Source organism: Syngnathus typhle, linkage group LG5, assembly GCF_033458585.1.
Source record: "Syngnathus typhle isolate RoL2023-S1 ecotype Sweden linkage group LG5, RoL_Styp_1.0, whole genome shotgun sequence".
Lineage (NCBI taxonomy): Eukaryota > Metazoa > Chordata > Actinopteri > Syngnathiformes > Syngnathidae > Syngnathus > Syngnathus typhle.
The window spans coordinates 11225334-11247245 of record NC_083742.1 but is presented as its reverse complement, the minus strand read 5'-3'; the positions used below and the strand labels follow the sequence as shown (position 1 = coordinate 11247245).

At 43.1% G+C, this 21912-nt stretch overlaps 1 protein-coding gene across 5 annotated transcripts in view; it reads right to left on the bottom strand.

Annotated features, from left to right (window-relative positions):
* Nucleotides 1-293: 293 nt before the first annotated feature.
* Nucleotides 294-21912, bottom strand: part of smtnb (smoothelin b) — a 34065-nt gene continuing 12446 nt past the window's right edge. The window contains exons 3-21 of one of the 5 annotated variants that reach the window (XM_061279335.1): nucleotides 21758-21836; nucleotides 21270-21348; nucleotides 20714-20793; nucleotides 16533-16650; nucleotides 13731-14416; nucleotides 12962-13004; nucleotides 11926-12513; nucleotides 11251-11327; nucleotides 5967-6146; nucleotides 5748-5823; nucleotides 5587-5619; nucleotides 4946-5125; nucleotides 4787-4849; nucleotides 4631-4700; nucleotides 4257-4427; nucleotides 4062-4188; nucleotides 3777-3928; nucleotides 2322-2500; nucleotides 1334-1475 (exon numbers count right to left, since the gene is read on the bottom strand). In XM_061279335.1, coding sequence (XP_061135319.1) covers nucleotides 2353-2500; nucleotides 3777-3928; nucleotides 4062-4188; nucleotides 4257-4427; nucleotides 4631-4700; nucleotides 4787-4849; nucleotides 4946-5125; nucleotides 5587-5619; nucleotides 5748-5823; nucleotides 5967-6146; nucleotides 11251-11327; nucleotides 11926-12513; nucleotides 12962-13004; nucleotides 13731-14416; nucleotides 16533-16650; nucleotides 20714-20793; nucleotides 21270-21348; nucleotides 21758-21836 — 2950 coding nt within the window. In that variant the 3' untranslated portion in view covers nucleotides 1334-1475; nucleotides 2322-2352. Of the gene's footprint in view, nucleotides 1476-2321; nucleotides 2501-3776; nucleotides 3929-4061; nucleotides 4189-4256; nucleotides 4428-4630; nucleotides 4701-4786; nucleotides 4850-4945; nucleotides 5126-5586; nucleotides 5620-5747; nucleotides 5824-5966; nucleotides 6147-11250; nucleotides 11328-11925; nucleotides 12514-12961; nucleotides 13005-13730; nucleotides 14417-16532; nucleotides 16651-20713; nucleotides 20794-21269; nucleotides 21349-21757; nucleotides 21837-21912 lie in introns of all 5 variants that reach the window. The other 4 variants (XM_061279334.1, XM_061279337.1, XM_061279339.1 and 1 more) reach the window with 4 other exon arrangements.

The window sequence follows — 21912 nt, the reverse complement described above, 5'->3', positions numbered from 1 at the left end:
TTTATGGTTTTTCTTGGCTACTATTGTATGAGGAGCCATCAAGAGCATCGTTCAGGATGACCTCACACAGAGACATTACATTGGAAAAAGAAGTATTTTTGGACAACAACTCTTAATCTTGCTTTTCTCAATTATTATTTTTTAAATATTCCTTGTGATTTTTGAAGTTGTTAAATTTCCATTAATCAATGACTCAGTTATCCTGAAAGATGTTTCATGGGTGCTTACACCATACATACATTTAGAGAATGCCACATTTAGACCTCAAAGAGCAATAATCCCACACAACAAAATGGACTTGACATCTTTAATGAATTCACATTGAGGTGCGGTGCACAAACTATTTATTTACAGCACTCCCTGCCTTGCGGAAAGTTTGTCTTAGTTGGCAGCACTGGGATAGCATTTCTTTTTGATCTACAGAATAAAGTGAATACATTTTGTTTCATCCAACCAAGAATGTAAAACACTGCAAATTGTAGGCAGGATAAAATAAAAACTTTAAAAAAATTGTTGTGGTAAATATACACATGCACTTAAGTTTAGTTAATTTTGTTTTAACTGAGAGCTGCAGCTCATCAGGCCCACAACATCAACTAAAAACTTTTTTTTTTTTTTTTAAATCTACCATTAGAGATGGCCCTTTTCCCTTAATAAAGTCCAAAATTAAGAATAAAAATAAGTGTGATGATTGTGGCGGGAAGATCATTTGCTGTGACAGTACACAGGTTTTGTTTAAACGTGATGTTTGTTTTCAGTAGCACTGCAGACCAGACAACTGAGCTTAACATTGCTATAAATACGGATATATAGATTACCACAAATAAACAACCCAGTGCGAATGTATTAAATAGCAATATGTTGAATGACACCAGAAAGAGAACAATAACTTTAAATAAAGTGACCAGAGTTGGGTCTAAAATTTCAAAGTACCAACATTAAACAGCAATTATGCATTCCAATATTTTTAGTTTGGTCGGACTGATGTCATTGAATGTCAAATTGAAAATATACGTATAAATAAGTTAAAAAAAAAAGTAGAGTATATTGTTTTCTCAGTTGCTGTGTGTCACTAGCATACAAACGGCTGATTTTTTTTTTTTTTTTAAATAGCAACGCAATGGGTGCTTGTAAAAATGTTAGCTCCTTCAACACTATTTTGCTGGAAAATATGTATGTGATTTTATCCAGGAGAGGACAACACAACACTGCTTACGGAAATATTTAACACGCACTCGCACACATAATTCGCCCTGCCTGGTTCATTAGTGAAGGTGTGACCCGCCACACCGAGGCCAAACCTTGGTTACGAAGCACACGGTCAAAGGTCATAAGGCCGACCCATGGCCATCTCGTGCCTGCGCAGGTGGTTGACCAGAGACTGCACGTAGGTGAATACGCATTTGGAGTCAGGTTTGTTTCCCATGATCATCATGTCCTCCACTTCCAGGAGAGGCATGCAGTTGGCATATGTCCTGGGGATGCATTTGAGAAAGACAACATGAGTAGGATGACGATGAGAGAGGTGTTTGATGAGCCAGCAAAAACTACAAATCTTTTTTTGATTTGATAGTGGCCTTAAACCAGATTATCCTGCAGGCCACACTGGGTCAAGTAAAACTGAGGATTGTTTTTGTCAAGACTGAAACTATTCTTACAGTGTATATTGCTCTTATTAGATTATACTATATAACCGATCGCATCAAGCGAGTTGAAAATAGTTAGATCCATCCTTAAAGCAGTTCAAATCTTGCTGGTGGCTGGCTTCTAAAGCTTCACGTGTGAACATTACACACAATGACCACATGATGTCAGTATCCACACTTGTATCTCAGTGTTGTCCACAGTGCAGTCTATCAAAAATGGCAAAGACACATAAGGGTCAGGCCCAACTGCATGAGAACATAAACAACATAGTCAAATAAGTCTGCTATTTTAGCGAGCACAGCCAGAAACAATTCTGACCTTAAAAGCATCTTTAAAAGGGTTTAAAAGCCTAATGCATAAACACGTGTAAACTATCACTTAATTAAAAGAAACCACCAGCTACAACACAAGATTTTTTTTTTGTCTGTTTTGTCTCTGGAGCTGTCTGTTTGAAACATTGTGATACATTTATTCCTTTTAAAGTGTTTAAGAGCTGGGTTGACCTGACCAGATGCCTCAGTCAAAGTCTGGATAATATGCACAAAAAGACACCAGCATACCATGTTTGGCTCTTGTTCTCAAACATGAACAAAATGTCCTCTTTGGATTTACATTTCACAAAACATGCACAGTCTAGAAGTCTACCACAGCGAGGCTTCTTTTCCCTCTCTCACCATGGGTTCGCTTTTAGGCTCGGGTGCAACTTTAGGAGGAGTTTTTGGTTTTAACCAGGCCCTTGGTCACCAGACCCCTGTAGAACTCCTGCAGGTACGTGTACACACACTTCCAATCAGGCTCGCGCATCTTCACCATGTCATCCACGTCCAGCAGCTGCGGACAGTCCAATAGTTTCCTGCGCCCGGTAAGGAACGGGAAGATGGACACAGAGACAGAGAGGAGGAGGCAAACGATACAAGGAGAGAAAATGAAAAGAGGACAACGAGTGGGAAAGACATGAAGGAGATAATACAGATGATGCAGTGAGCAGCCATGATAGAGATTCAGTGGACAGAGAGAGCAGAGAGACAAACAAATAACATTACATTCTCAGTGTTCACACAAGTGTGGTGACATGCTTCTTAAACATCATGATACATCATATGCAGTGGCAAACAATACACAAACAGACATAAGACGCAACAAATTGTCAAATGAGCATCAGGCGATGCTCATTTAGCCTATTCGGGGTGTGTGTGTGTTCTTTTGGTTGGGGGGGGCGTTTAAACATTTTGACTACTAATCGTAAGGTGACTAAAAAAAGCGTTCACGTGTGCAGTATGTGTGCGACTCCCAAAAAAAGAAAAAATGCAAATAAGGTGAGTATGTGAAGAGAGCACATCCACACACAAGCACACAAGTGGTGACTGTGGTCACGTGACAGTCCAAAAATTACGAACCAGTGGTGCACATGGGTGACATCACAGGTATGGTATGATGACAGAAGAAAACAAAATGAGTGTTGGAAGAAGAGAAAAAGGAAGGGAGATGATATCGCAAGGCCGATTATTTCTTTTTTGACCAGATGGGGATTTGTGCCTCCAGGTCAGCGGCTTAGAAAAGGGATGAGATGGCGGGGGTCGTGGTGGAGACTCAGGACTGAATCAGCATTTATCAGTATTTATTTGATGACTTAGTCTATCACGATCCCGCGCTAATATGCATTTTAGTCAAAATTACTATAAATTCTTCAGGGCCATATCACTAAAGCGATAACTGAGTGTAATTTATTCAGATGGGCAAAGTAGCTGATTGCACGTTGTTCGTAATCCCAAAATGTCCTCACCGTGACAAATAATCGTCTGAAAGACACTTGGTCATAAATTAGAAACAATCAAATGGAAAAAAAAAAGACGGACGCTTCCTTCCTTGTGCCATGTGACAATTCACAGCCTTGGAATGTCATGTCGGCACTGTCGTAAATGGAGGACAGCCTGTATTCAGAAGGAATGCTGTTCAATGTGTAAAAAGAGCACTGCACTTGCTTGGCATTTTAATGCATTTTCCATTCGACTTGAAAATAATTAAACACTGGCTGCAACCTTTGTTCTTGGCTCCTGCCTCGTGCAGCTAAATAAGGTAAAGAGAAAATAGTCGAAAAACATCTCGCAGTTTCATGTGTTTGAACTCACTCTGCATTGCTGAAGGCCACCTCAAAGTTTTGCCTGCGGTTGCTGGGACTCAGGGAGCTGTAGTCGAAGGCCTCGGGGAAGAAGTTGTGCACCAGTGCGCAGAACGCCATGCCGTTGCTCCAGCTGGATGAAAAGTTTTGGATGTCCACGTGCTGATTGGGTAGACAAGACAGAACGAGTTAAGTGATGGAAACATTCCGAGGGTAGTCCGTTATTATCCCGGGCGCATTAGCGGGTTGAGCTAGACTTGGGCGGGATGGAAGGAGAGTGGCGAGCACGTGGCACCTCATATGAGCGGGTCTTGGCACGGCACCAGTCGAGCAGCATCTGCTTGATGGTGTTGGCGTTCGGTACGCCAAAGCTGGTGGAACGCTGCACCTTGTTTACTTTGGAGACCACCTGTTGTCCCGGGCTTAAAGAGGAGCGAGCACGTCAATACTTTTCTTTTTTTGATTAGTCCATCTGAGTGTTGATCCTCACCCTCCTCCCTCCTTCTCCAGCTTCTCTATCATGGCTTTGCGGGCCTGCATGGCCGATGTCTTGGGCAAAGTCTGCGCCCTCGTCAGCTCCTTGCGCCTCTCAGCTTGCCTTCGCTCTACGGCGGCCAAACCGCCGCTGCGAGACGACGTCTCGTCCTCGCGATCAAACACGCTGAAATAACCAGAACATGCAACACTTTGTCGGCAAAAGAACACAAAGTAGGTGACTGACAACCACATGGTAGATCATACAATTGTTTGTTAAATTACTCACACCCTTTTTTTACATTTGGAAAATAATATATCAGATCTGATCATGATTCCATGATGTAACCACTGGTGGGATAATATTGTGCAAAAGTCCCAACAACTCACCTGCCAACTTTTTTGCTTGTATTAGAGGATGAAGATGTATAGCTGTAAGACTTAGACTGGAGTGTCCCTCCTAAAATGTCGAGAGAAACATATTACTAAAACACTTAAACAAATTAGGCCGCAAATGCTATATATTAGAAGTGGGGAAAGACTCACTGTCTGTTTTCTGCACATAACTAGCCTCAACGACCGTGCTGCGAGATGATCGGCTTCCATCATCTATAAGCGCACACATTGATATTAGTTAAAAAAGCGCAGCTTGAATATTTTCAGCAGGTTCAATAAAAAGGCAGGATTTTAGGGAGGTAAATATACCGGAATGAGCAAAGCGGTCCGTCTTGGTGACTTGGCTAAGGGTTGAGCCATCTGCAGATTTCTCCACCTTCCTCATCACCACTTCTCCTGCCCCGACTCCGGCACGACTTTTGTTGGAACGCTCGTCTCTCTGCTGCCGGAGCTCCTGCAGACGAGCCTCGCGCTCTTTTTCTCTCTGGTCTAGAAAGGAGATGAATAGATGCAATGGGGAGCAGATAGAGGGATGCAAGGTGGAAAAAAAGAGAAGACGCAGATGATGCTTATCAAAAAACACTTGGACAAATAAGGATAAAGAAAGACCCTCGAGGGAAAGCGCACGTTTTTTTTTTTTTTAAGACTTCTGTCGAGCGTAATGTGAAACACACTGACAGAACATAACGATTCCAAATGATTTTGACCTTTACTTGCAAATCTGAATGAGTATCATGCACTTCAAGTTTCATACAGGCAAACATTACTCAAACAGAAATAAAGAAGCATGCATCAAACTATGTTTGCGTCGACCAACGCGCATATTGGATGTATATTTTCTGCATTCCAAGTGTTGGACAAGCGTGGTTTGGTGCAAACACACACGCAAAGTAGAAGACACAAGCGTATTAAAGTTTTGTTAAACCGCACTGCAAAGCAACCTGTCCTACCTATTTCCACTTGAGTACATCCCAGCATGGCCTCTGAGAGCAGAGTGAATGGAAATATTTGGAAAAGGACCACTGAGCTACAACCCATTCTTGCCTTGGTGACTTTTCGAGCTTTGCACTTTAGGATCATACATAATAGAAGTCGTATATTTTTTTGTTACCTCTCTTTTTCTTGCGAAGGTCCCTCATGGTTGCACGGATCATTTTCCTTTCCTCAAAATCTTTGGACTCATCAAGCTGGAAGAGATACAAATAATTACAATGAGAGGATTATAATTGTATAAGCATGCTGTTCTGATCATGATGTGGATTTTCCAAAAATAGCCCAGTTGGCGAGATTTCTCAATCCCATTCCCAATCATTACTTGGGTGTGAAGTACCATTTTATCGAGGAGCTCTTCATCCTCGATAGCAGCCAACTGCTCAGCAGTCAGTTTTCCGGGATACTCCTCAGCATTGGCCTGGATGGTGGAACCATTCAGGATTGCGGGGATGCGCACTTGGACAGACGGCCCGGATGAAAACACCGGCTCTGAGGCAGCGACAGGCTCCGCCTCCATCTGCACAAGATAAAACATAAGACTACAAAAGACAAAAGAAAAACATGCACAACTGTGACCATAGTTGGATACAATGTGAATCTCCAAGCCTGAAGCGCAGACTACGTTTTATCATTAAGAGACCAGGGTGATGTTAAGAAAACACAAGCAAAGTTTGTTGACATTTAGGAAGTAATAGGCAAAGGAGGATTTTAGCGGAACACCATAATAGGCCTGAATCAGTGAACTTGGTTTCAAAGCCCACATTTTTCCCTCCGTATGATAATCTCTTCTCGGACAAAGACTGCCGACTTCACATAGCTCATTATTTTTTCCACCCCCTGCCCTATGGTTGAAGGAGAGACAGCGAGCGCATGAGAGTCACTTGTTCATCAAGTGTGACTGACGGAGGTTTTGTAAAATGTGACGGAGCTGCCGAGAACCCGTCGTTTATGTGACACCATTAGGAGAATACGCATCAACTTTATAGAAGATTTAAAGCCAATCTAAATTATGCACTCACTTTAAAAGTCAAACTAAATATAGTAAAAATCATGAGGAAGAAGTAACAGTCTGTCCACCAAACACACAAGGATAAACATCATGGATAAAATTTGACATTAATGTGGCTAATTAAATCATGGGCTCTGCACTGATAGCAAAAGACAAAAAAACAACAACCTTAACTTAAAATAACTTAAGTAACTTAAAAATGAACAATTCAATGGTGGCTAAAGGTTACACGAAGATTACAGTATATTAAAAAAGTCATTATAATAACTAAATTAATTACCCCATCATACATGCTGTGCAAGAATAAAAATGTAGACACCACTGAGCAAAAACATTTTTTTAATAATAATAATAATTATTATTAATAAGTAATAATTTACTTCATGTAGTTTGAAGTCCAGCAATTTGTGCTTTTTTTTAAGCTGGAACACCGAGGGAAGTATTTGAGATAATGAAACTACCTTGGTGTAGTTGCTTGGGAGGGGAAACGCCTTAGGCGTATACCAAAATATAGTCAGTGACCATGAATCCTAAACAAAACACCTCTTAGTAAATGTTTGCGTGGTGCCGAATGCCTGCGGAAGACCACTGCAGCTGCGGCCTGGCCTCTGCGTTTTTGCCGTAATCAGGTCCAGGTCCAGATATAGCTCAGACAGCTGTCTCCGTCCCGGTCCAGCACCCTTCTAGGAAGGCCCCTGCCTGACTGGCTCTCCCCAGAGAGGGACAAAGTCAAGACAAGCCAGTATTGCATGATCTCTGTTGACCAAATCTTAGTGAACTTGTGGCCTCTGGGACTGGGTGGACTGAGAGTCATTTGACTGACAAGGAATGTTTTGGGTTGCAACACGGCCAAACAAGGCCTATGAATTTAGCGAAGAGAGAATGAGCGTGGGCCTGAAGGGGGTGGCAAAAAAAGATCTTTTGTGTGCAAGTCATGTTTAAGAAGTTTGGTGTCTTATGTGTTTTGGAGTTGTTGTAGAAACAAAGTTGAGGCCAATTGAATTCAGTTCTCTCGATCACTTGTACAGGACACGCAATCAGGTCCGTCATCAGATCTGAAATACTGTGAATTAAGAATTGTCAATTTTGACCTTTGGGCTACAATAGTTGAGATGGAGCACAGATATTGTGCAGAGTTAAATCAATGTCAGGTCTGTGGTATCTTCAACAATCATCAACACAGGAACAAAACATGTTACCATTAAAGTAACAGATTGCAAAGAGATCATAACGAGAATCAGAATATGAGTGGTACCATGCTGTTGTTGCCTGAAATGTTTCCCATCAGGGCGGGAGCAGACAGAGAGCGACAGGATGCAAAGGCCGGAGGGTGAGACACTGGTGCGGGCTCAGAGTCCAAAGTTGGTGTTGGGTCTGAGCATTCCGAACCAGGCTCCAGATCCTGGGTTTTAGGTTCCCCTTCCCGGGGTTCAACAGGTGGCGCATCCACAGTTGAAATATTTGAGTTTTCTTCATGGGTAGGATGAAGCTTTACATTTGGTTCTGTGCAGACTTGGGCATCACTCGATGGAGAGCTGGAGTTGACTTGCGGTAAAGGATCAGGAAGCCCCATCGCCTTGCAAAGAGCCTCCACTTGCCTCACCAGCTTCTCCTGTTGAATCCTCAGCCTCAAGTTCTCCTCTTGCAAACTAGCCAGTACCTGGGCCAGGGGCGCCATCTGAACTTCTGCCTGTTCCAGCTGTGAATCCACTTGCTTTCTAAATGATTTGAGGTCACTATGGATCTCCTCCACCGCACACTTAAGTACTAATTCAAAGTTTCTCTCGCCAAACTGCTCTTCTTCATACTCTTCTTGTGAAAGCAGATCTCCAATAACCTCCTCTAGGCCAGATGCAGAACAAGCACTATCTGGGCTACCTAGTGCCTGTGGACCCTCTGAGGCTGGTAGGAAATTCAAGTTAACACCCGGCATCGTCACAATTCTTGTCCAAAGTTATATCAATAGCAAAACTTTGAGCGTTTCATGAATTTCTAATTCTATGTTCTGTATTTTTTGCCCAAAATATTAAATTAAAATGTCATTTGTATAACAACAAGACAAATGTTCTCCCTTCCAAATCCTTTTCTAGGACCCGTCAAACAACACATGGTCTTTATACACCCTACAAACCACCCCTCTTTAGCGACTCAACTCGTGCCAACCAATGAGCATGCAAGGAATCTGGCTTCCAAGGCAACAGGAGTTCCATCCCCCTTTTCCAGGTGCCACAGATATGTCCATTAATCTCTGCCTCGTACATTATTCCATTGAGAAGGTCAGCTGTGGGGCTATGGTGGAAGCCTGAGAGGGCACAATCATATATTATTTACCTTTTGTCCTTCACACATTTGATCACAAATAAAGGCCGAGACACTCGTCACTTGCCGCCTCAAATTCCTCTACGTATGTTCATGTCGACAGACTCCAGTACAGTTTTTGAGCGAGTTGTTATTCATGAAATGTTTCTTAATATTTGTAGTCCATTTCCAAGTAAAAATTCGACAATTGGAACATCAGCATGAGGATATAGCACCAATCCATTATATCACTCAAATTACTCTGCATTTCATCTTAAAAAAAAGGGTGACAACATTGCCAAACACTTAAATGTGGAATCATTTAAGTGAATTCTTAATCTTGAGTTTTATCTTCTTCCCTTCATGTCAATGTGTGAGAGAGACAGAGCGGGAGAACGAGTGGGAAAGGAGGGAGGGCGAGTAGCATAAACCCCTGCCTCTGTGTTTCTAAAAATACTACATTGTAGCACCCCATAAAGCTTGGAAATAAAAGGCGTTTGGTAGCCAAAGAAAATTATTAAACCTGAAGAAATTGAAAACTTGAATAACTGAGTGCAAGTAGGGGTGTAAAACTTTCCAGTAAGCAGTGCACCCACTTTGCAAAGCAAATAATCATGTACAGTATGTGAAGTGGTCAGTCAAGCATCATGTGCCACGGCTCAGCGGTATTTTAACAATGGGGTCATCATCGCACTGTGCAAATCTATGACAATCCCTCATTGACTGCGGGCCACCGGGGTCCAGAGAGAACGCCAGCGGCAAGTTACAAATATGAGCCGGGGCTCAACAGTTATGATGGGCAGATGTCCATATGGAAGACAAAGCAAAGACGCAACGCTGCCTCTGGCCACAGCTGTCGCCAATGGATGAGCAATAAAAATACAATGGAGGAAATAGTGGAGGTTTTCATCGGAGGACCACCGAGGTGAAGCCACGACCACACAAATAGATCAAAGAGGGTTGTGGCCAGCGATTAAAAATAAGAGACCTCATCTGTGAATCCTTGCTACGATACTAACAAAATAAAATTCATAAAATTGTTGGATACATGTCTTCTCCCTATGATGCACCAGGGGTAATTTAGGTGCACCTGCACACAGGGCTATCACTATTGTATATTTTCACATCGATTGCCCAATCAAATAATCAGATAAATATTTAATGTTGATTATTAGATATCCACTACAAAGTCCATAAATTGATTATTATTCAGTTACTGGTTTGGTCTGTAAAATGTTGTTCAATGTTTTCGAAAATAAAATCAGAATTTAGCAAAGGTCTTACAGTATTTTAAGTCAACAAAAGACAAACGGTTGGCTTTTATGACGGACTTCAGAAATCAGAGAACATCAGATGTCCCGCTTGGTTAAAATATTTCATAACACTTACCTGAATTGTAAACGTCCTTTAAAAAAAAAAAAAAAAAAAGGTTACCTGTACGTTAAGTTGTTTTGCTCGAGTATGTCGGTCTCATCTCCTACAAAACGCTACCTTCTTCTAGTGAAACACTGTTAATGTGTCTTAGTTGGGACCTTTGTCTCAGTGAGGCGTCAAATGATGGACAGGCTCTCATTCCAACACCTTATATCAAGCCTGCAGCCTGATGGAGACTCCTCCTAGCCCCAATTAAGCAACTCCCTGATCCCAAAACCAGATCATGTCTGCCCTCACCATTGCCATTAAAGAGGAGGCAAGAGCCCACCTCTCGTCACCTTCTCGCCTCCCTCCCCTCAGTTCATCAGAACACTTCCTTTCTTGGAGGGCAGTGTAGGTTAAGGAAGGCAACAAATTGAATTTTAGCTGCTCACTGAGCGGAGAGAAGAGCCTAACAGCCGTCGCTCTCCTCCATCAGCAGTCATCTCCCTACGCAAGAAATGCATCTGAAGCGTGGCCAAATAAAGACTCGATGGGATAACTTGTCTTTTGTTATGATGGATGATAGACAGATGTGATTGAACCAAGATTTCCCCGATGGATCTCAGTGGGCATTTGCCCGCTGAGAGAAAAGGAGGAATGCCCTGAGCACTCCTCCTCTTTTGCTCTCCTTCACATACCCTAGAAGGAAAGACGTGACTGGCTACCCTCTCTGTATTTGATAAACACTGCTCGTCCCTCTGCTTCTCTTACTCTGTCCCGCTTTCACTGAACAGACATCCTGGTTTCTTTTATAGGGGAGGATTTCTGTTGCAGAGAAACACTGTGGAATCATTTGAACATAACAGCCACGACAGAGTTTGTCGGAGAACATGCTCGACATGTTTTGATCAGCTTTGGAGAGACCTCGGTGATCATTTAGTATTCCTAAAGTCAGTACCTTAATGGAAGATCCAGAGGAGAAGCTGGAGGACGAGGAGCTCTTGAATGGTGTGGCTCTGAGGCCAAAGGTCAGCTCTGAAATAGAGATTCTCATTTGAGGGATTTAACATAAACAACTGCGTGGTTGCATATCCTGTTAAAGGATGAAGAAAAGACAAGTTTGAAACTCAGAGCCTAAAACGGAACAGTGTCAAATGTGTTAGTAGAATGAACCATATGTAACAGAGGGTATACATTCTATGAGGTCCAATGGACTAAGTAGGTTAAAGGTTCTCCCCTCAGACTTCTGAACTTTGAAAGCAAATCACAAAGTAGACAAAGCAGTGCACTGTGCGGGTTTACAAGGTCTGGTCTATCCTACTCCTCAATGTGGTTTGAGAGGGACAGTTGTTGTGTCCTTTGTCCTGATATACTTTCTGTGGTGAACCTCTGACCTCACCCACTCAACAAGGCCTCTCTATAACAAGCGCCCTTCAGAACAAGCGTGCTCCTTCATATTCAGTAGTCTGACGAAAAGCTTTGTCATCAACCCACTTGTGACCTAGTGCTTGCCACCTCCCACACCACAACTTGGGATTTGGTTCTGACCTGCAAAGTAGTTAGCTGCCAAACAGTGCCAAAATTGTACCGAAACCATTCAATAGAAACTGCAGTGGATGCTGTCATGGCCTACCTGTTCTCTGCCCCAGAGCATTTGCGGTGATGTGCGGGGACATGTTGCTGATGGGCACGATGTTGCCCCTCTGGGAGGATGTGGACGAAGATGCGGTGCGCCCATCCTTGATCTCAATGGTGAGAAAGGTCTTCATGTCTGGGTCTGCTTCTTCTTGGGTGGACTGCTGCCCAGCTTCTCCCCCTGGGGTCTGGTCTTCCTTTGAATCCCTCAAGACAGACTCGCTCTTCTCAGTCAGGAGCCTCGTACCACCCATGGACTGCTGGGATTGGCCAGTTGAAGACAGAGGTTTGCTAGCCACACCTCTGAGCTGAGGTGTGGCCTGACTTTTGGATGCAGCAGAGGTGTGAGCTGCGGCGTCTGCGCGCGCCCATGCTGGTCTGTTGCCAGAGGAGATGAGGGATGTTGCAGAGGGAGTAAACACCTCCGCAGCTCTGGAGAAGTTTGTCTGGCCACTGCTGCTCAAAGGAGTCTTCTTCAAAGCTGGGATAATTATGTTCTGACTGGGTTCATTGAACTTGCGCATCCTATCGCGTACAGAGTTGGTGCGTTTGGATTGCTCTGGCAGAACATCTTTCTTCTCAGGTGCTGTGAAGACATCGAGAAGAGAAGGTGAAATTCCTTCATCTAAAGATACCACACTTATATAATGCTTTTTTCCAATCACTCAATTATGTAATTCTACGTCGATGCCAGGTACTTGAATTTTAAGGGAAGTTCTGATATCTTCATATAGTTGTAGCTGTACGTCTGTTTTGGGCTCATATATCACTGAGCTGCGCAGGTCTCCGAGCGTGTGCGCACGAAGCAAATGTTTTTCCATCAGAGTTCACTCGAGGTCACAAACGCTCGCAAAGACAGTTGTTTTCTTGTCGCCGTGACTTTTTCAACATGTTTAAAATTCCCTGCTGAAATACTGGCGAAATAGTTCTATGCAGTTTCACCAGTTCGTTTTTGCAGAGGATAAAGAAAATATGCCAGTGAGTGCTTAAAGTGCTATAACAATGCCACATGGATGCTCTTTTTTTTTTCTTACCAGCATCCTTGCCATGAGTGAGGGTTGGATCACATGCTGCCGTCTATATGAAGGAAACCAAAAACAGAACAGAGTCATCATTGGCGAGGGATACAGAGATTTGCAGTCCAATTGGATTGGAATAACAAACACAAAGTGCTCTATGTAGCATGCAGGGTCTCACATTGGCTTTTAAGTTATTACGCATGGTTGTTGTGACAGATCTAACATACAGTACAAAATTGCCGGTGTTGTTTTTATTATGTAACATCAGTGTTTTGGTGGCCTTGGTTCTACTATTTTTGGCTGCAGGGCCCCAGAATGTTTACATTACATTCAGGCGACTGAGCATCAGCCTAAATTGAAATGAAGGGTCAAAGCAGTTGAGGCGAGCCTTGCGGAAACCCATTTGAAGGAGCCCTAGAGGACAACTAACAGTTATTCTCCTCTCTGACAGCAGGTGAAGCTTACATACTGTGTTGACAGGAAGCAGAGCTACTCAGGTGCAGTTGTGTTTATTTATGTAGCTGAGCAACAAAAGATAAACGGCCCCGAACTGGATGTCAGCACAGTGCGTTTATGGATGCCAATGTAACCCGGGTGTCACATAAGTTGTCGAGCGGGTGTCAGGGGGAAAGTCAGCGTTCATACACACATTCTCTGTGACTAAATAGCCCCCTCTGGTGGCAAGCTTTTGATAGTAACTGTCAATGACTGACATGGAAGGAAAACTTTCTTAACAAAGGTCGTGGTGAGTTTAAGCGAAGTCGACAATACAGAATATTTTTACCTGCTGTCTCAGGATGTCGGTCCTTTCCCCGGCCGTACCATTGACTGAGCCGGTTTCAAGGTTTCTTCGAGACATGACGGCTCCATCTGGAAGATCCTGGTTGAGGAGGTGGTCATCGCTGGATGGAACCTCCACGTTCCATTCATCGTGGCTTCTAGTCTCGTTTTCTGAGTCAGGACTGTGAGCAGCGACACTCGTGTCCACCTCCTCTTCATCTGGCGGACACCTCTCTTCAGAGAACATACTCATACCGCCATCGGAGTCCTTATGGTTCGTTGACAAATCAGTGCTGTCAAAACCTGAAGGGAGCCCGATACAAGAATCACAACCATCTGTGCCGATTGTCTGATTGATGCAAGATTGGGATTCGAGACTATGCTCTGACGTCCCAGAGTCTTGTCTACTGCGCTGAGAGGAGCGCTGGCTTCTGTCTGAGGCTCCAGAATCTGATCGTGCTCTGTAGGTTGAGCTCAGGCTCTTTTCTGTGGTCATAGAATCCATATTGGATCTGGAAATTAAAGAGCCCCCACTGCAGTCTGAAGCGGCAGAATCAGACCTCTGACGGTGGGACAGAACCAGGTCGGGCTCTGGGGCCACTGCTTCTCTTTGTGGCTGGATCAGCAACGGTCCAGAGCCGTCCTCTTTCACCAGATGGTCAAGAACGAGCACCATGCCTGAGTTGGATCCTGAAACACAAAAGATAAACAAGACAAAGTGGGGTTAAATTAGGAATGTCAATGCTGTAGTACGTAATTGTTAAAAGTAGAACACATTTTAATCACAACTGTAAGAAGACGCAATAGCATTAACGAGTACTTGGTATCGGCGAATGTTGCTTTTTTTTTTCCTTCATCAGATATGAGCAAAAGAAATAGGTTGTGTTTAAGAGACGGAAAAGAGGGGGAAATTAAATACTTCCGGACACACAGCTCAAAGAGAGACCGGGATAGAAAATATCACTCAGGATCAGAGAGGAGACACGTGGAGACATGACGGGATGTCTGCATTTCCTCCAGACTAGCCTCGGTTCCTGAGTTAGATTTGTCAGATTGTGTTGCGCATAAAAGAGGAGGAAGCGGCAAGACGGCGCTGCTGAAGGTGAAAAGACGTCAAGGAGGGAAATGGAAGTGAACTGGAGACAAGAGCTTTCATTCCCCTCCATCTGAGCTGCTCCCTCTTTCTTCAGGAAACCACACTCCAAACTACACAGCAAAGCCCACATCCTTTCTACCTCTAAACACACAACAGAGCATTTTATGGGGGAATATCTGTGGTCGCTCACATTCCAGAGATGGAAGAAACCAGATCAGACTCAAGTTATCAAGCAGCTGCCTTTACTCCCACGAAGAAGATAGACATTTGGTTTTTGTTGTAGTTTTGTTCTATAGTCACATTACAGCCTCTTATTTGTTCGGTTGTTTATTGATGAAACAAAAAAAAAGATTTCAAATTGTTACCCTTTTATATACTGGACTGTATTATTCTTGATTGAACCACAAACAACATAACAATTGTCAAGGAAGAAATGTATTGCTCTGGTCACTACATTTAAGAACACAAAGACAGGAAATAGCCGAGAAATAAACGAGAGTGGATATTTGCGTGGTTCTCATTGTTTTCAGTTATTTTCGCAACTGCATAAGTCCTAAGACTGTATTTGGCCAAGCATGGTGGGCAGAACATCAAGTGGTCATGTCAAACAAGGATACAATGCACCCTTCTACAAAAACATTTCATTTTCTAAATCATAACCCTGGCAGTAAGAGTTGCTATAAAATGCAACATGGCTGAAGACGTGACAGTCATACCGTTAAATCTGTCGAAGCTTTTTTTGTCTGAGAAGCATGGGAATGTTTTTTCGTGATGTTGACAGTCTCAAAGAATGCGCTTTCTCCAGGCTCATCTCTCATTTTCACATACTTTTAGCCTTAAAAAAGGACAACTAGCCACTTGGAAAACCACCGGCGCACACTGCCTACTCACTCCTACCCCAACCACATAATGTTCTCTGTCTCTGTTGACAAGTGCTTTTCACTGGTGGTCTTTTTTTTTTTTTTTTTTTATTGACACAAGCTTCACCCTGTTTTAAATTAGAAGGCATGAACAAATCAGGAACATTAGCAGATTTGCTGTGCCACATCAAGAAAACATCGGTTCCGTTCCCGTATCAGCTTTATTTAGCCGAGTTGTGGCTGCTGGGTTTCCCACTTGGTTTGGGAAAACCTGTAACCAAAGTCCAGATCCGTGAGAAGGACTCGGGGAAGTAGAATGGCTATGGCTGTAGAGCGCGTTTTTAATTGTACAAGAACTGCACTTGTGTCATCATTCGAGGTCGATTACACAACAGCTTTAGATGTGGATCAAATGTGTCAATTGCAAATAGAGTATAGTGAGGCCTCGAGCATGCAGTCGTGCCGTTTCACGAATGGCCTCAACAGGCAATGAAATTTCTTCATGCTTAAAAGGCAAAACAATTTAAGCCGATGGCTTGAGCTCCTCCGCGCAGTTCATAAAGTTACATGAAAGGTCTTCAGGATTCAAAACTAATATGACTTTTTGACTGCCATCTGGGAAGAAAAGCTCTTTTAGGTGGCTGTTTTAACAAGCCTTTGAGAGGAAGTTGCTTTTAGCTGCCTTAACGCAGCCACGCAGTTCATTGCACAGACACTGTTAGTGTTTTCTTCCAAGTTATCAAAATTTGACCTTCAGGTGAATGTTTACAGCCTATACAAGGTTTGTGTGGCAACAATCGCTGATGTGTGGGATGTGGAAAATGGTGAAAAGTGTGAGGGTGTACCTTACTTCTAGAAAGGTGGTTCTCACCTAGTCTCTGTAGCTCTCTGCTTTGGTTAGTCTGCTGGCCACGTAACTCCCGGATCTGAGATTTGATGTGGTCTTGTTCACAGTCCTGCTCTCTTCGCTGCAAAATAAAAAATAAAAAACATGGTTAAGTGAATTTCTGAGGTCAACTGCTTAGCTAGGAGACATGAGGCTTTGCTTGAGTCTAGTTAAGTTCACTTTGTGTGCAAAACCCCTGAAAGTAATAAAGTGAAATATTGTGGCCGACATAAGTTAATGGAGAACCAAGATGCCTGCCGTCCCATCATTTTTTCCATTTCACTTTCTCCGCTTGTGGAACAAAAAAACTCAAGCAACCAAGGATGTTGCCTCACTAGAATCTCAAATTCCCAATTACACACAGGAAAAAAAACGACATTGGAAAGCCTAATTGGTTCAAGTTGAATACAAAGGGCATCCTCTAAGTAGACCCACACAGGAGCCGCAGGGGAGAAATAATGGTGTTTGAGCTATAAACACAATTAGAGCGAAAGAACCTTTCCGTGCCTGCCTGTTGCTTCTAGAAACAGTGACGGCCATCAGTTCACAGCTCCCACTTAACCACCGGGAACATGTTTTTCAGAGGAAAGTCGAGAGGGGAGGATGGAGATCCAAACCTGCCACTAGTCGCCATGCTGTTATTAGCGGCTTCCCACTGGGCCAGACAACTGAGACCTGAAAGAGTCAACAGTGACACCGGTCCGGTGCCCCGCTGCTTTGAAGAACTCACCCCAACTTGGCCACAGGAGCATGTTTGTGCTAAGAGTATAATTACAAAAGCTCATAGCGACGACCAAAAATATGGGGACTGTGTGACCACAGCAAGGCGTAGGCCATCTGTGCTCTTCTGAAGCCCCAAAGGCAGCAAGTAGCAACACTGCGGCTTAAGGACAGCTCAAACGAAGGCCATCTCCTTCTCCGCCATGTGTTTCAAACATATGGATTAATAAAGTGAGGTTCAGTGCTCTCCGCTGCCATGGAATTTGCATCAGTGTTCCATGCCATCACGTGGAAAAGAGACGAACGCCGGCGGCTTTTCCATGACTGCCTCCACACACTTGGCTCATCTCCAAAGTCAAAGCTACAGTAGCAATCATATCTGCATCACAGTCTGGGATGACGGAACCCGCAAAAGAAATTTGTTCCCATTACTTTCTGCTCATCAGCACATGGGTGCCCATTTCTAGACCCCCTCAAACAATAATTTTTTGCAGAGACATTCTTTACAAATCGAAAATACAGCGCAAGATGCAGTCACATTATGAATGCAATATAATACTATACTAGTCCTTCAACGACAGTTCTTTATCCATATCATGCCCCATTTAATTTAATTGAACTTCTGTAGCATTCTGAAAGATCTTGGTCATGTCTAACAATCATCATAAGACGACAGCACATAAGACATTCTAATCAGAAATACATTTGACAACATTGCCTGTATTGAGAAATAGCACCAATCATTTGACATTCAATTATCTTGTCGTAATTTTTTTTTTTTATATATAAATATTTTAAACACATTTCTTAACCACATTTTAAAGTCTTATGCTATATCTCGTGTCAGTCCCAGCTAAAAGACATTCACCAAATAATCATGCACTTTCCCTCAAAACTGTAAACCTCACTTCCGGATCTCTGGTTAAGAACACCTGTCTTATATGGCATGCAAACACGCAAGTGGGCCTGAGGTCACCACATGATTGGAAGGCTAGCATCACCCAAATGTCTCTATGAATGAAGTTGAACTGCATCCATCAAGAAGGTACGTATCATTTACATCCCCCGAGTAAAGCGCTCACTTAAGATGGACAAATTTCTCCACAAACCTGAAATGTAAACACAGGGGCAGAACTGTTCCATTCTTCAGTCAGATAATAAAAAATGTACTAAGAGTTAAGTTGGCTTCTTCTGTGCCACGGGAAGAGAGGAAAAAAAAAGTCAGTGGAGCACTTGGCGTGTGACACACATCTGGAGGAAAAGAAGACTGACATTTACCTCTTAGCAAGAGCGACCGCCCCCTTTCTCGCTCTCTGTCTCGCTCTCTTTTAACCCTCTGGAGTCAGGACGTCCGCTAACTCATTACACACAGACGCTGCCATGTGCACAAACATATAGTACACCCCCCACACACCACATAATACAAACAAGCCACTCCCTCGATTTCCTCTACCTCCCTTCTGCCTCCACAGGGATCTGAACACCGCCCCCCCACGCACACACAAAAGCACAAGTTAATGGGTCGCCTGGCTGACACATTACCTTCTGACACTCAACCTTCATTTTGACCTTGTTTTTTTCCCCCAAAGTGCTACATTTACATATATTCAGAAAAATATTTCACACTAAATATACCAGGTTGAAGAGTACATAAAGACAGAAAAGTAGTTCAAATCAATATATTGGGCTACAAATCAACAAAACGCTGAACTTTCATGACATTCTGAAAGATAATTGCATTTTTCCAGCCCAGTCCAAACAAAAAGGCAACATTGGTTAATTGTTTTTCAATATGGATAGACCTGTAGTGAATAGTGGAAAATTGACAGTAATTGGTTGACAACCCCACTAACAATGTATAAAATTGCCATTCTTAATGGTTTAACATTTAAATACCAATATATAAATAACATTGCTCTTAAAATAAATGAAAAGGGTGATTTGAACATGGAAAGAAATTGCTGCACGTGCACTACCTTCCTAGTTAGGCAAGGCTTTGGCCAGCATCTGGTGGCAACTCTAAACTACCAATAAGTGAATTTTTTTAGGGAAAATCTGGGGAAACATTCCACAGCAAATGGGTCATTTTGTAAATAGTGCACAAAGGTATACTACGCTGTACTGTAGTATTTCTTTTGGTTGGTTTGATTTCAATCAAATAGAGAAAAAAATATTTTACATGTCATCAAGATTACTTCGTTGACGTATGTGCCTTTTGGCCTTTAATGCAATAACTTTTATTATGCTATCACCAAGTTGATTCTCCAGGAGCCAACACAATATTTTACTGTAACTCATCATGCCATTTAAAACGCTCATAAAAGTCAAAGTAATGGCTTTGGCAACGCTTAAGCTACACACGCACTAATCCACTAACCGAGCCTACATAGTTTCCATCTGATGTTTCGCAAGTCGATGTTAGTGGCATGCATTTTAGATGGTGTGTGTGTGTGTGTGTGGCTGCTGACAGGGGGGCTATCTGAGACGTTTATCTCTCACGATACAATTGCGTGCGGCTCAAAGAGATCAGTTTCTGTGATGTGACTGGAAGGAGCCCCGCTGCTGCTTCTAGTGTTGCTTTTGGACACGTACACCTTCCTGTGCTGATTTTAGGCTACAGGAGCACAGCTGGTGCGCCGCCTTTGTGTTTGTGAGTCTGCCTTGGGCTGCCCCCCCCCTCTCCTCAGAACCGCACATCCACACCTCCTGTGACTCAACTGTGCAGCACTCAGCTGTCTTACAGGAAGTGAGGCAAGAGAAAAACTTGAATGCTCCAGCATCCTGTGACGCCAACCTGCTGTCATAGCTTCCTAATCTGAGTACAACACAACAGTGGCCACCTACAGTAGGAGCCATTCTGACTTCCTTAGCAAAAATGTTGATCAAACGTAGTAGATAAAATCTGGCCCCAGGGAGGCTGTCACATTATCCACTGGAACAATAATATCAATTACAAAATCTTTGGTATTAGTGTAACTGTAAACAGAGCGATTGCAGTCCACAACAGGACTGGTCACCAATGAGAATGAGCGGCCTCAACTAGAAAAACGGGCTCCACGGGAAGGAAGGAGCCACATGAAGCACTTGTCTATGGATGTGCACAAAAATGAAAAACAAAAGCGCAACCGCGAGTTTATCCAGCATCTCACATGAGCATTGCATTTAGCATTGCTTTAAGACTTGTGACTCAAGTCACACACTCCTTATTGTGTACTGCTAACTTGATTGTGGCAGCAGAGGCACTCTATGGCCACCACAGCCCGGCTAACAACACCCACAAATAAGCCAGAGCTCAATTCAGAGTTGGAAACGCGGGCTGTCATGTGACACCTAACTCAGATTATTTATTTTGGTATAAGCCTCCAACATTTAAATGATCTCTGCATTGCTACAAAAAAGCGGATTTTCCTTTTAACTCTACTCACCGCAATTCCCTTAATGCTGTGGGGCTCCAGACTCTCTGTCTCCAGGCTGTGACCAGGGCCTTTAACCCTCTCCACTTGTCCTAAAAGACACAATTTACAATAATGGCACAAACTTACACTGGATCAATTAACATGTGAGAAAGAACACAAACAACCTTGAGATGACTGACATGTTTACAGTGTCCTCATGGATAGAAAGCGCAACAGGTTTGGATGAGGACACAATGTGCATTTGTGGGCGTGAGTGTGTGTTTACAGCACGTAGTGCAATTATCACATCAATAGAAAATGGCACAAGCATTGCACACAGGAGACGGCATGAAAGAATGGTAGGAATCCACTATCTGATAGGGCATCAGACGTACTGTGTCGCCACAATTACAGAGCTGCCAAGGTGAATTCTTCAGCCACCCTCGAAAATTTCTCATGACTGTAATTCAAACGCTCTATATTTTATATGAATTATTGCTGTGTGAATCGTGACTTTTCTAAACAGTAATAGTGTGTTGCAGATCTCTATCAACTATTAGGCAGAGTGTGACATCATCAAACTCACCTTGTTGCTGTTCGTCTCTGATTTGTCGAATGGCTGCTCGAATCATCTTCCTCTCCTCGTATTCGACGGCAGCACGGAGCTACCGAGTACATCCAAAAATTAGCCTGTGCTCAGACTCGTTTGATCATTCCCTCATCATGACTGTATTACCTCATATTTTTCCGGTACATGCTTTATATTCTTACAAAAATTCAATCATTAAAATAGTTGAATTTGCACATTTCCTATTCAAACACATGGGCGAGAAGAGACGAGCATCTGGGAGAGGTATTGCTCCCTGTGTGGCTCAAGCAACAACACACACGTTAAATGACATGGTCGTTAATCTCATAATGCTACCGTTGTACCGAGCAAGAAAAATTGCTGCCAAGTGATGTTGCCAAATCATGGACGAAGATTTGTGCCTAACTCAAAAGTGATTCATAAAGCGATTAATCACTTTAGATGTCCATGCCTAAGTAAAATCCCCTCCGTCCGCTGATACTGACCATCTTGGAGAGTTCGTCGACATCGCTGATTGCTTTTAGTCTGTGTGAGAGGCCATCTAAAGCCACGCTGGATTCTGACCTGAGAGAGCAACAGAGTGGTTAAAACATGGTCATCATCACTGGCCCGTAACTTCACAATACAAACTATGGCTCCA